The sequence below is a fragment of the Diabrotica undecimpunctata genome, unplaced genomic scaffold (assembly GCF_040954645.1).
Source record: "Diabrotica undecimpunctata isolate CICGRU unplaced genomic scaffold, icDiaUnde3 ctg00003073.1, whole genome shotgun sequence".
NCBI lineage: Eukaryota > Metazoa > Arthropoda > Insecta > Coleoptera > Chrysomelidae > Diabrotica > Diabrotica undecimpunctata.
In genome coordinates this window covers 1-13,489 of record NW_027314273.1, presented here as the reverse complement: position 1 = coordinate 13,489, position 13,489 = coordinate 1, and the positions used below count along the sequence as shown (strand labels likewise).

The following is a 13,489-nucleotide window of genomic DNA, read 5'->3' as shown; positions in this document are numbered from 1 at the left end:
CCCAATATACTGACACTAAGAGTAGAAGTGTATTGTCTGTATTTAGCTAATTTAAAATAATATCTTAACACGTGATAAATTATTAATTTCAAAATTTCACCTTGTATTATTCATTATAGACCCTACATGATATAGTTCGTTGAAATCAGGTTTTAAGAATCTTTTAAAAACATAAAAATATACAGGGTGTTTCATTAAAAATAAGGATTATGGACTATGCCAGACTTGCGTGGATCACCCTGTACATTTAAATTTATGTTTAAAAAGCACACATTTAAATTTAAAAGTTAACGTGTCCCAGAGTTTTTTATTATTTTCTATAATAAGGACACAAACAATTTTATTCCATAAGTGGTTTCCACACTGTATATATATTGTAACATAAAACATTACATTTTTTCCTGAATATTATGGTAACAAGAGAAGAGTAAATTTCTGACACATCATAATTTTCATATTTTTAATCGAGAAAAGTACTTCATAACTTTCGATAAAAAATTTAAAATCGGTAAATTTAAGGAAGCATATGTGTTTTTTCTTCTTGATGTAGCAATTCTCAAAACACTTTCAATATATACTTACATAAATATTGTCAAATATTTTGCAAGTCTTGAAAATCATGTTTCATCATAATTCGAGTAGATTCACTAGCTGAGGCATCAGAACTATTCCGATATATTCTTGGAAAACCTAACGATAAGTAAATATAATGAAATTTTTAATAAACCCATAATTAGTTACCACAAAACCTTACTAGGGCAAAAATTTAATTTGTTAATTATATTCTGATTGCCTCGTGTATTTGTCCTCATTTAAAAATATGTTAAAATTGAGTATGTCAGAAATTTTTAAGTTTTATCTAACCAGTTATTAAGAAACAAATATTTTGTGCCTAATTTAATCAATTATTTGTGAGCAAATACTTTGAGCTGAACAAAACGACAGAGATACTATAGTCAATGTGAATTTGTAAAACTATACTATGACTAGGTACGCCAATAATTCATTCCTTGTTCAAGTTAGTATGTGAGAGTAAAGTTTGAGAAAACAGTGACAGGTACAAAGCCAAAACTGGCAGTCTTCTATTTACTTCAAAAATAGTGACAGTATCGAAATATACGACTTTGATTGTTTGACTAAGGAGACAAAAGACGAGACCAACTAAATAAATTCGAACGTTTAAAGACCAAAATAAAAATGATACTAAGTATCACCATTTTCTCTATTACCCTATTGTATCTTACCCTTTAGTTTGAACACTCCTCCTAATTAAATAGCGTATTGTTTTGATTTGGCGATAGTATCAATAGATACATGGTGTTAAAGATATCCTAGAGTTGCGTATGTCTTAACGAACGGAGTGTCTACTTTGCAGGTTTCCCTGAAAACAAAAAAAATTGAAAATTATTATAAAAAAAAACGGGTGTGGCAGTCCAGTGGGACTGCCGGTGGAAGTTACACTTCTATACACGCATTCGCCGTTACAAATTTATTTGGGAGTCAATCTGCACAATCATTACATATGTAATTCTATAGGTAAGACATAGCAGAAAGAGAAACATAATTAATAACAACTTACTAACAATGAAGGATTAAATCAATATTTTGATGAAAGTGTATATTTTTATTTTCATATATGTATGAAAGGAGTTGAATGCAAAAATTTTTTTACACATACTCTGCAGTAAAATTCATTGTTTATTTTGTTATTAATATAATAATACAGTACAAATTAAACTGCAATATTCATAAGTATTTAAAAATGACAATAATATAGGTACATAAAAAAATACACTACAGTACAGTGCAACATAATTCCATATAATAATACAATACAAATTAAAATGCAATATCCATAAGTATTTAAAAATGACAATAATGTAATAATATTAATAAAAAAGTCCTCCCCGACTGGGAATCGAACCCCGGTCTCCCGCGTGACAGGCGGGGATACTGACTATTATACTACCGAGGACATGACACTAATGTATTTCAAAATTGACAGTTCTGGATCATATAGTGATTTATTGAGATTATTATTTTGAAATACAAAAGACTAATATAATTATGAACATTTAATAAATAATACAAAACATATCACATAAATAATAATATTAATAAATATTTTATTATATGTATAATATTATATGTATATATATCTTTATATAATATATATATATATATATATATATATATATATATATATATATATATATAATAAATTATATATACGATAGGAAAATTTTTATATTCGAGAGAGGAAGAGAGAGAAAATATATCTTCTGTCTCTCTCTTACTCATTATCTTACATATGTAATGATTTCACAGATTCACTCCCATACAAATTTCCAACGTGGAGCGCGCGTATAGAAGTATAACTTCAAAAAATTTTTAAACTCTGAGATAGCGCGCGTGAAGAACTTTCTAGAAAAATGTAATAAAAGAAGAGATTCAAAATCCATTATTCTTGGTAGTGGGTGATTAGTATCTAGGTTGTCACCAGATCACCTTTATTACAGCCTGGACCTGGTTACATAAACTAGTAATTAATCATCATTAATTTCTGATAATCCATAAGAGAATTAACAAGTTGTGTAAAAGTTAAATTTTTCCAACCAATTCAGGTTTATAAATGCTGTTGGTACGAGACAGGCTTTGTTCCCAATACAAGTCTTATTCCATAAATCCAGAGACGTCAACTGCGACGTATACGCTTGTCTGGTTGATTACGAAAAAGCGTTCGATCGATTACAGTACGCCAACATGATGCAAATACTAAAAGAAGCAGAAATTAATAAACAAGATCTAAAAATAATTAGAAATCATTATTGGAATTGGACCCCAAATCTCAGAATTAAAGGTGAAGACATCGAATATGTGAAAATCATGCGTGGAGTGAGGCTAAGAAGTATTTTGTCTCCCCTAAGCTTCAATCTTTACTCTGAAAAAATATCTATCAAAGCTTTACATAAAAATGAAAAATGCATTCTTCTAAACGGGTACCGGCTAAACTTCATCAGATATGTAGATGACACCATAATATTTGCGAAAAACCTAGAAGACCTACAACATCTTATGAACAAAATCAAGTATTATAGTCAAAAATATGACTCAATATAAACAGACCAAGGTCATCATGAAGAAAAAAATAACAGAACGTCAATCCTACGTCAACCAAACCCCAGTAGAAAGAGTGACACACTACAATTACCTCGGCACCATAATAAATAAAGAATGGACCAACTTATCGTTTATAATATTCAGGAATGTGTACAACAACTCTGATCAATTAGGCCATATTGAGAATACATCATCTACATATCTCCACCATACTATGGGTTTTACATTTTGTTTAGAAATAATATTTGTTTTCAAAATCTTCCATAAATATATCTTCTAATAATGGAAATAAACTAGAGCCCATGACTAGACCAAAATTTTGGTTTACTATGGAATCACTAACAGGAGAATTTTACTGTCATCGTGGCATGTGGTTTTCTTTTTAACAGCAAATCACATGCTATGATTTTTTTCTGACTAATAATCTCAAGTTAAAGTTGATTTCATGTAATCGAATGAACTATTTTACAACAAAGTAGTCCCAGGAACGCAACTCAACAATATTGGCAATAACTTTAAAATGTATAATGTATGTCGGAATTGTCAATATAAATGAGTCAGATAAAATTAAATTATTAGAAGAATTTTTCACCAAGTAACAAAAAAGAAAATTTGTTTAATCTATTAATGTTTGTATTTTGAGAACGATTTCCGAAGTAGAAATTGAAACGTCAATAAACTTATTTTAAACTTTAACAATTGTGGTTTATTTCCATTAAAATAGTAAAAACATGTAAAATATCGATTGGCCATCTCAAAACAAAAGAACAGAAGATCTAATGAAAAAATCGCAAACAACACGGCATAAATGTCGAAGAAAGTGTTGGGAGATAAAAAAAATGATGATGATCCAGAAAATGTTAGTGTGACAATTGATACCCACTCTGAGATAGCGCGTACTAAAGAAATATGTCTTGAAGGCATCTAAAGGAAAGTGTGCGACTTGCATAAAGTAAAAAATTATTAAATGCTACGTTTGCCGTAAAGAAATTTGCTAAACATTTTCTAAAAATTGTATAAGTATTTAAAAAACTTACTCATCTTCCCAAGGACAAACATCGTTTGACTTTGCTTCAGCTTGGTCTTGTTCTTGTTCCTGATTCTGCTCGTGCTCAGCTTCCCCTGCTTCAGCTTCTAAGGCTTCTCCAAATTCTGATGGAGGTAACTCGCTACCAGGTGATTCGCTATCTGGTTCTGCTAGGGGCGCCAACGGTTCCTGAATCGTACATATCAACAATTCGTTTTCTTTTTCTTCTCTATTCTCGAAATCACTAACTTCTAAAATTTAAAAAATAAAAAAAATTATAAAAGTAAAAAATTTTTATTAAATAAAATTCCCATATAAAAGGTATATTATTATAAAAACCCCATCGAGCTACATCACAGAACGTTTCTGGAATAACTATTTCATCATTAGTGCTATCCGAAAATAAGTATTATCACTTTAGGGTAAGATTATTACAAAAATATGGTTTAATACTTATTGGATTTACGTTTGAAGCCACTAAATCTGTAGGTAAAAAACTTTTAAATGTATTTAGATTAACTTTTAATTACGTCTTTGATATTTAAAACCTATGGATGTTTAAGTTATAAAAATAATTGGTCACATGGTAACGTAGGACTCCATTGAGGTTGCTAGTCCTTAGACGAACTGTCTGTGAGACTTGTTGATAGTAACTGATTAAAATGACATCTTAAAACAGAAGTCTGAACAAAGCAGTCAATGTAATCGGCCAACATTATGTATGATTAAATATGTTAAAATTTGATTGATTACAAAAAAAATGGTAACCATTAATATGTTGGAATTTAGAGTGTGATTTACCTTGAAAATTTGTTGGAAAAAATGTAAATTAGGTATTATTGTGGGTGAATTGAAGATTGATAAAAATTATGATTGTATGTAGGCAACCAACTATACAGATTTCTGATTCAGTGGTGGAGAGTTAAAATTTTTTGTAAAAGGTCTTATATTTTTTATCAACATTTCTGGAAAGCAGATATGTCCAGGATGTTGGGTTTTTCTATTATTACAGAGTGAGATTAATTGATGTATATGAGTGTATATTTGATATAGAAAGTGAACATAATAATTGGTGTAATATACTGCTGGTATATTACTTAACTTATAACTTTATGAATGTTAGGTGGATGGAAAGAGTTGATTAAATAATAATGTATGTTATCAAAAATATGGAAAACCAACACAATTTATGGATGAAAGGTGACTCTATTTGGCTAAAATTACAATTTGTGATGTTATATTGTTATTGTGAGATGAAAAATAACTGAATAAGAGACTGATATCTCCACAGCTCCGAAACCATAACTTAAGAAAAGCATGTGTAGGTAAGGGAAAATGAAGTATACTATAAAAGAAAAATTGAAAGGTGGGATGATTTTATTTAGAGCAGTTATGTTGAAAATGGTGTGGACGTTACTGTAGTATTGGAAATAATAAATCTAGATTCTGATGTGTGGCTTGGCTTTAGATGGACCATTGATTTATCTATAATCATTGATATATCTTTGATATATCTTTATAGGTGTGTGAGTGAAGAGGATGTATATGAGTAAGGGATTAATCTTATTGTGTGGTTATGAATAGTTTGTAAAGGGGAAATATAATTATCTGATCTGAATCTGCTTATTGAGTATTGATGGGTGAAGAACATTGGACATAAGCGTCACAGGTGAAGTTTAAAATACTTAAAAAAGTTTTGTGAAGGGATGGATAAGTTACATACATTTAGAAAGATTGTCTTGATGAAGACTGAAAAAGATGAATAACTGGCAAAAGAAGAACGATTAGTGGAAGATGCATGTAAGAGGAGATGTAGAGGATATGGGTCATGAGAATAATTTGCGATGGAGACGGAGAAAGTTTCCACTTCTCTTTGGACTTCTCTACTTTTCTTTGATAATTTTCAGGTCTTCATATAAGTCAAGTTTTAGAAAATTTTGTTTGGGGAATATTGTGAATTAGAGATACGTCTTCTGGGATATTGAGAGTGTGGTTATGTTCTTTCCAATGTTGAGAGAAAGTGGAAGTGTTTTCTCTTTTTGTGTGCTCTAAAGAGCGTGAAGACAATGATCTACAACTTCCTATATAGGTACCATCACAATCTGAACATTTTAGTTTAGAAACATCACTACGATTCATATAATTGCTGGGACTTAGAATTAGATAGACACTGGCCCAAATTATTTTGTACTTTAAAAGAAATGTGAATCTTTTCAACTAAACGTTTGATGAGGTTTCGAATATCTCCATAAATACTTTCATGGTGATATGGTAGTGAAACATAATTAGGTTTAGATGTAAGGTCTCTAGGGAACGCAGTTTCTTGTAGCGTTTTAAGACATCTTCTATCTTCTTCTTCTTCAGTGTCTTATCCGGTCCGGATGTTGGCGATCATCAAGGCTATCATGGTTTTGTTGACTGCTCTGCGAAACAGCTCCGCTGAGGTCATCCCAACCCATTGTCGGAGATTTTTTAATCACGAGATATGACGGCGTCCCGGTCCTCTTCTGACTCTGAGATAGCGCGTAATATTTTACCCTGCATAACGAGTTGAAGAATTCGATATTTTTCTTCGTTTCGCATCACGTGGCCGAGGTACTCAAGCTTACGTTGTTTAATTAAATTAAGCACTTCTTTTTCTTTTGTCATGCACTGTAGGACCTCAACGTTGGTGACATGGTCCACATAAGATATTTTTAGTATCCTTCTGTATATCCACATCACGAAGGCTTCGATTCGTTTTTCAGTGGCTTGCGTCAGTGTCCAGGCTTCAACTCCATATAGTAACACTGGAAGAACGTAGCACCTCACTATCCGCATCTTGGTTCCCAAACTGAGATCACTGCAGCACAGCAAGGATCTCAACTTAATAAATGTAGACCGTGCCATTTCAATTCTGGATCTAATCTCTTGAGCGTAGTCCCATTGTACGTTGAGGATAATTCCGACAATGGTTTGGGATGACCTCAGCGGAGCTATTTCGCAGAGCAGTCAACAAAACCATGATAGCCTTGATGATCGCCAACATCCGGACCGGATAAGGCACTGAAGAAGAAGAAGATAGTTCCGAAGTAAGTGAATCTGTCGACTCTCTGGATCTCTTTGGTACCTGCCATTAGTGCCTCGGGATCTAAATTTGTACGGCTAACAACCATGAATTTAGTTTTCTTAATATTAAGGTTCAGTCCGTATGTTACGCTCACAGTTCGCCCTTGGTCTAGTAAGGCCTGCAGATCGTTTAGGCTGGTTGCTAGAACCACAGTGTCATCAGCGTAGCGGATATTATTGATGTATTCACCGTTCACTCGGATTCCGATTTTTAGGTTTGTGAGGGCTTCATTAAAAATCTCCTCAGAGTATATATTGAAAAGAAAATACATCTTCTATGAATAAGTTTATTAATATTGTCGTAATCGTATCCGCTATTGGTTGCTATTTGTAGGAGGGTATTAAATTATTTCTTATAGTTTGACTGAGATAGTGAAATGGTTTTAAGGCGATGGGTGTAACTGTGGAAAACTGCATATTTATGTGACATGGCTTCCTATAGACACTGAAGTCAAAATGGTCATTTAATTATGGTCATGGTGAGATCAAGAAAGTTAATTTATTGAAATGATTCTAGTTCCATTGTGAACTTGATGTTGGGGTGGATTTGGTTAAATTTAGAAAGTAATCGTTCAGCTAAGTTAGAGTTACCTGAAATAAAGACTAGACAGTCGTCAACGCAACGAAACTAGTAAAGTATTTCAGAATTTTTCATGAACTGTGTGGATTCTAAATGATCTATAACTACATCAGCTAATAGAGGAGAGAGACAGCTACCCATGGCTAAGCCATCAGGTTGTCTGTAATATTTATTGTTAAAAACAAAGAAATCCTGATCTAAGGAAGTTTATAATAGTTGGACAATGGAGTTAGTTGACCAGGTGATGAAATTGGCTCTTAGAAGAGAGTAAACCAGATTAATTGTTTTTTGTTTAGGGACAAAAGTGAATAAATAGCTGACATCAAATGAAAGCATAGTAGTATTGGGGCGAAGATTTATCTGTTGTAGGCACTAGATGACTAGTGTATTTGACTGAGAAACGAGGGGTAAAGTTCGTCATGTTGTTAATGATCTCCAGTATAAATTTTTATAAAATGGAAACTGGAGTGTTTATGAAACTAACAATCGGACGAATAGGAATGCCCTCCTTACGTATCTTATGTAAACCATACAGTCGGGGTGTTAATGGATTACTGGGGAGTTTGTAGTATGGGATAAAATCTTCAGAGAAAAATTCTGTAAAATGTTTAATATTTTCTTATAATTTATTTATGAACTTTTTTTGAGGGATCTATTGGGACTAAAGTGAAGTTGTTATTAGTTCGCACCATAAAACGATGCGGACTACAAGTAGCATCTCAGAATCTCAGTCTTATCTTTAAAGAAATTGTAATGTCTCTGCACTCTGAGATAGCGCGTGATTGTTTAAAGCATTTCTTGAATGTCATATTCGTGCTTTAATTTCTTTTGTGTAGGTACTCATTATTTTCATCAAATATTGTTCACAGATATTTCTATTTTTGACCTTTTTCAATTTGTTATTCATATGTTGCTATTGAGGTGGTGATTGTAATCACCACAACCCATTTTCTTTAATTACTTTTACCATCCTGTCAACCATTTGCTATAAATCCTTAAGACATTTCGGTATTAAAATAGTGTCATCTGTGAACCGTAATATTATCGATTGGTCGCCAATCTACTTCCAAGTTTAAAAGTTAAGACTTAATTTCTTAAGTTTCTTACTTATATTTAACCTCATTATGGAATGGAATGAATAGTACGTAAAATAAAACGTATATAAAATATATAAAGTCTCATGTGAAATACCGTTAGAAAGTAAACAACACTCTATTTTGGCTATAATATAAATCTATTAGGGAGAAAGAGCAGGAAAATAGAGGCAAGATACAAAGAGCTTAAGATAGCGGCTAGACAGGTTGCACTAAACATAAATGATTAAAACACTAAGTTTCTTAAAGCCTCATAAACAAATAAGATTAATCGATGCATGAATCCAACAGCAATAATTGATAATAAGTCTTTCGAAAATATCAACGAGTTTAAATAACTGGGTAGCACGATCAACGATACTAATGAAATTAGTCAAGAGATAGCGACTAGAATATGAGTGATAACCGAGTAGCAGGTACTTTACATAAAATGCTTAAATCGCAGAGAGTAAACCGAAGCCATCATTCTAAAGGGGATAAGGAACAGGCAAAATATTGAATTAAAATGCGCGGGAGCATGTCTAACACCCAAGAAACAAATAAAGTATCCACGAGTGACATTGCACCAGAATGAAAAATGGGGGGAGCACGTGCGAGAGGTGGCCCAGAAGGCTGCGAATAGTGCGGCTGCGTTGGGGAGGGTGATGCCAAACATTGAAGGACCCAAATAAGAAAGGAGGAGGGTCTTACACAGTGTTGTAAAGTCGATCGTCCTCTACGCGGCACCAGTCTGGAGCGACGCGGTAGAGATAACGGCCTATAGGAGTCTCATGACACGAGTAGAAAGAACAAGTCTGTTGCGAGTGGCATGCGCCTACAGGACTGTGTCTGCAGCAGCCTTATGGACCATCACTGGATGTGCTCCGTTGCATGTTTTAGCGGTGGAAAGAAAAGAGCTTTATGAGAGAAGAGGTCCAAACCTTACTGTAGCCGAGAGAAGACAGGAAAGGCAAAGGTCAGTTGAAAGATGGCAAGAAGAATGGAACAACACGGAAGATGTGGCACAGTGGACGAAAATGCTGATCCCGAACATAAGAGATTGGGTGGACTGTGGCCACAGGCGACTGGATTATTTCCTGACGCAGGTGCTCACAGGACACGGGTGTTTTAGGGCCTATCTCTATAGGATCGGAAAGACTGATACAGATGAATGCCTATACTGTGGATACTCGGACACTGTGACACATACGATGTTAGATTGCAGCAGATGGATAGTGAAAAGCAACAGAATGGAGAGAGAGAGAGAGGTGTGAATTTTGTTACAGTGAGAGAAATGATTGAGAGAATGATTGAAAATAAATTAGTTTGGACTAGCATACACAGCTATATCTGTGCAGTGATCAAGAAAAAGGAAAAGAAAGAAAGACTGTTGGACCAACGCTAAAGGTAAGAGTGAATGATTCTGAAAGGTGAAGCTAGAAAAGTGTGTCACACTATATGAGTTAGAATGCGTAAGTCAGACTGTGGGAAAGGAGGAAATGCCCATCTGGGAATGATACCGAACTAGGAGCGATGAGTGTCTTCTACGCGCTACCTGGAACGGGACAGGGAGCCTCCTTGCTGATGAATAGAGTGTGGATGTGTATGAATGGAGAATGAATGAATAAAGGTAGTGATTCGGAAGTGATGCCGGTCTTACAGCGGCCATTCCGCTTCCGGATCGCTGGATGACAGAGGAGGGTCTGGTTTAGCAGATAGGCGTTCGGCGTAGACTCGGCGACGAGAGCATTTTGAAGTACCTCGGGAACTATCGTCGGGAGTACGAATAACGAATCCTGTTATAACGACCCCCCCTCTATAAAGATGAAAAAAAAGTCCCTATTTAAAAAAAATAAAGCTTAATATATACAACACCATCATTAGACCTTTTTCTTCTTATTGCGCCGTCTCCTTTCGGAGGTTGACGATTCAACAATTGTAGCTTTGCAAACTGTTCACGAAAGATTTTTGCAGATGGCGGTCAAACCATCTCAGATCTTTCAGGAATGAGTTCTAGCGATTTCCTTTTTTGCCCTGTACTTCACTTTTCAGTATAATTTGGACTAATTCATATCTTTAACATGTCAACACATAACGCAAGTATTGTATTTTACTCTCTTTGATTATTCTTCGTAAATATTTTTATTTACTCATGCGCCGTATCTCTCTCTGCCTGTATCTCTCTCTTGAATCTTGTCCCCCCAGAGAGAATGTAGTGGTCATCGTGATGTTGTTCTCTTGTCCGTCTCCAAAGATCTCTGTCTTCCTCGTGATCTTCTTTCCATGTTTTCTGTGTTTACTCTCATAACATGTCCAAAGCATTTTATTTGTTGGAGATAAACTTTGCTAAATAGCTGTTTGCTGACATTTAGATCATTTAAATTTGAAATATTTCTCCTTTGATCAGTCCACGGAATTCCTAACATTCTTCTACAATCTCTCTTATATAGAGATTTTAAAGGCATCCACTCTTTTTTCTGTTATGGGGTCCAATGTCCAACATTCACAGCCATACAGCAAGAAATAAACAACGTAACATCTGCTCATTCGGATTCTGAGCTTCAGAGTAAGATCTCATCTCGTAAAAAATGTTTTCGTGTTCATGAATATTTTCCTCGTTTGTTCGATTCTTGATAGAATTTATTATTTTGAGTTACACTGGCTGTTGACATTTGTTCCCAAATATTTTATTTCCGAACGATACTACTAAGAAAAATTTAATTAAATTAATAAATCAAAGACTAAATATATTAAAGATATATAAATATTTTACTAATAACTTCCACATTAATGTTGGATTTGGAAAATGTAATAACTTACATATTGCTCAAAATAAAGAAATTCTTTAATTCATGATGAATGTTAGATTTTCAGACTGACAAATAAAAACTGAAAATAATGATGACATACACATAATGTAAACACAAATGATTAATATGTTAGTTCCAGCGAAAGCCTGGCTTTAATCCAAAATATAATTTAGTGATTACCTTCATTAGGAATTTCATCCACAGCCGAACTAACACTGATAATGGGCGCTATAGACCCAATGCCGCTAGACGTAAAAGTTTTCACAAGACTATGACTCTTTTTTAAAGTTTTCGTAACCTTATCCTCATTATTAGAGGAGTTATTGTCTATGTCACTAATATTTATGAACGCACAAGACGTCGTCGCTGGCGCGGTCGCAACAGAAGGAGCATCAGTTCTACTAATCGCCACTCCGACGGAGATGTACGCCGAAGGGGAACCGGCTATGGCGGAGCTGTCTTCGAAAGAGGACACTTTCCGCCTCGCGACACCGGTGAAAGTTTCTGTTGCAGCCGAAGCCGTGGAATGTTGGATAGGTACGGAAACGGAGGCTCTTCTTTGGGGTTCTATCGGATGGGCCATCAAGTTGCGGCAACTGTCCAGTGTATGCTGTTGGGTTAGAATACACGACCGTTGTACCTATAAGAAACATATAAGTATACTTATAATAGTTAAATCCTTAATATTTCTTTTTATTTATACAAAAATAACCCTGCAATAACTACGGAGAGTTATTAGCAAGAAGTACAACACTACAGGTTTTTAATTTCTTACAACGTATAGGTATAATTTAAATATGCTATTTTAAATATTCTAAAATTGAATGTCTTTTAAATATTTCAATTCTTCGTTGAACTGGCAGCTTAGTAAATCCTTCGTTGTGGCATTTTTACAGGATTATTATTACTTGTACAATGACTGCTACATAAGTTTTAATATATGCAATTAATTATAAAATAAACAACTACAGTAAGAGTATAAACAACTATAGTCTTATCAGAACAGCCAACGAGTAAGCACGTTAAATTCTAATTATTCAATTTCTGTTTTTGCAAAAGTTAAAAACGCGTTTGGTGAATGCATTTTATTTTAACTACCAACATTGGTAGGGTAATTTTATTTCAATAAATATGGACAACTACATAAATAGGGCAGTATTTCTGGCCCCAAGAAATTGATAATTTGGCATATAAAATATTAGTAACAACATCATGGCATCCTCATCTACATTACCTCAACATAGTTCGGCACAAGGCCAACAATCTCTACAACCTAAAAGTTACTCAAACTAGGCAACCAATTGGTATTGATTTTCCATCAGGAAATCAAGCAATCCTATCGGATGCAAGTGACGACACCAAAATTTAAGATTACCTTCACATTTTAAGCCTAATAACTCGACCAATCAATATTATTTTCTGTTCAAGGCTATCCAACAACAAGATATGCATTTACTTAGCAAATGAAAATATTGAATGGTTTTATTATCAACATGCACATCGAATAATAACCCCCAGACAAAGACTAGCACTTTCTTACGTATGTCCGTCCATTCCACACTTAATTTTAGAATCTGAACTGCAAGCACTTATTGTCAAACTTTTGTCACTCCTATCGTTTCTACGGATAGGGACCTCAAGTCTTGAATTCCAGCATATATTAAGCTTCAGGCGGCATATCCTCTTTAACCAATCATACCTTACCCGATTCTTTCGTTATCAATCATGAAAATCATGAAGAATATACTTATCTTCACTCTGAGATAGCGCG

General features: G+C 34.0%; 1 protein-coding gene across 1 annotated transcript; it reads right to left on the bottom strand.

Moving 5' to 3' along the window:
• Nucleotides 1-403: 403 nt before the first annotated feature.
• Nucleotides 404-12,354, bottom strand: LOC140432163 (uncharacterized). Its single transcript, XM_072519996.1, has 3 exons — nt 11,899-12,354; nt 4,158-4,398; nt 404-1,381 (listed from the first exon to the last, which is right to left on the bottom strand). Exons 1-3 carry the CDS (start codon nt 12,299-12,301, stop codon nt 1,321-1,323), a joined length of 705 nt encoding a protein of 234 aa, XP_072376097.1. The 5' UTR covers nt 12,302-12,354; the 3' UTR covers nt 404-1,320.
• Nucleotides 12,355-13,489: the final 1,135 nt, after the last annotated feature.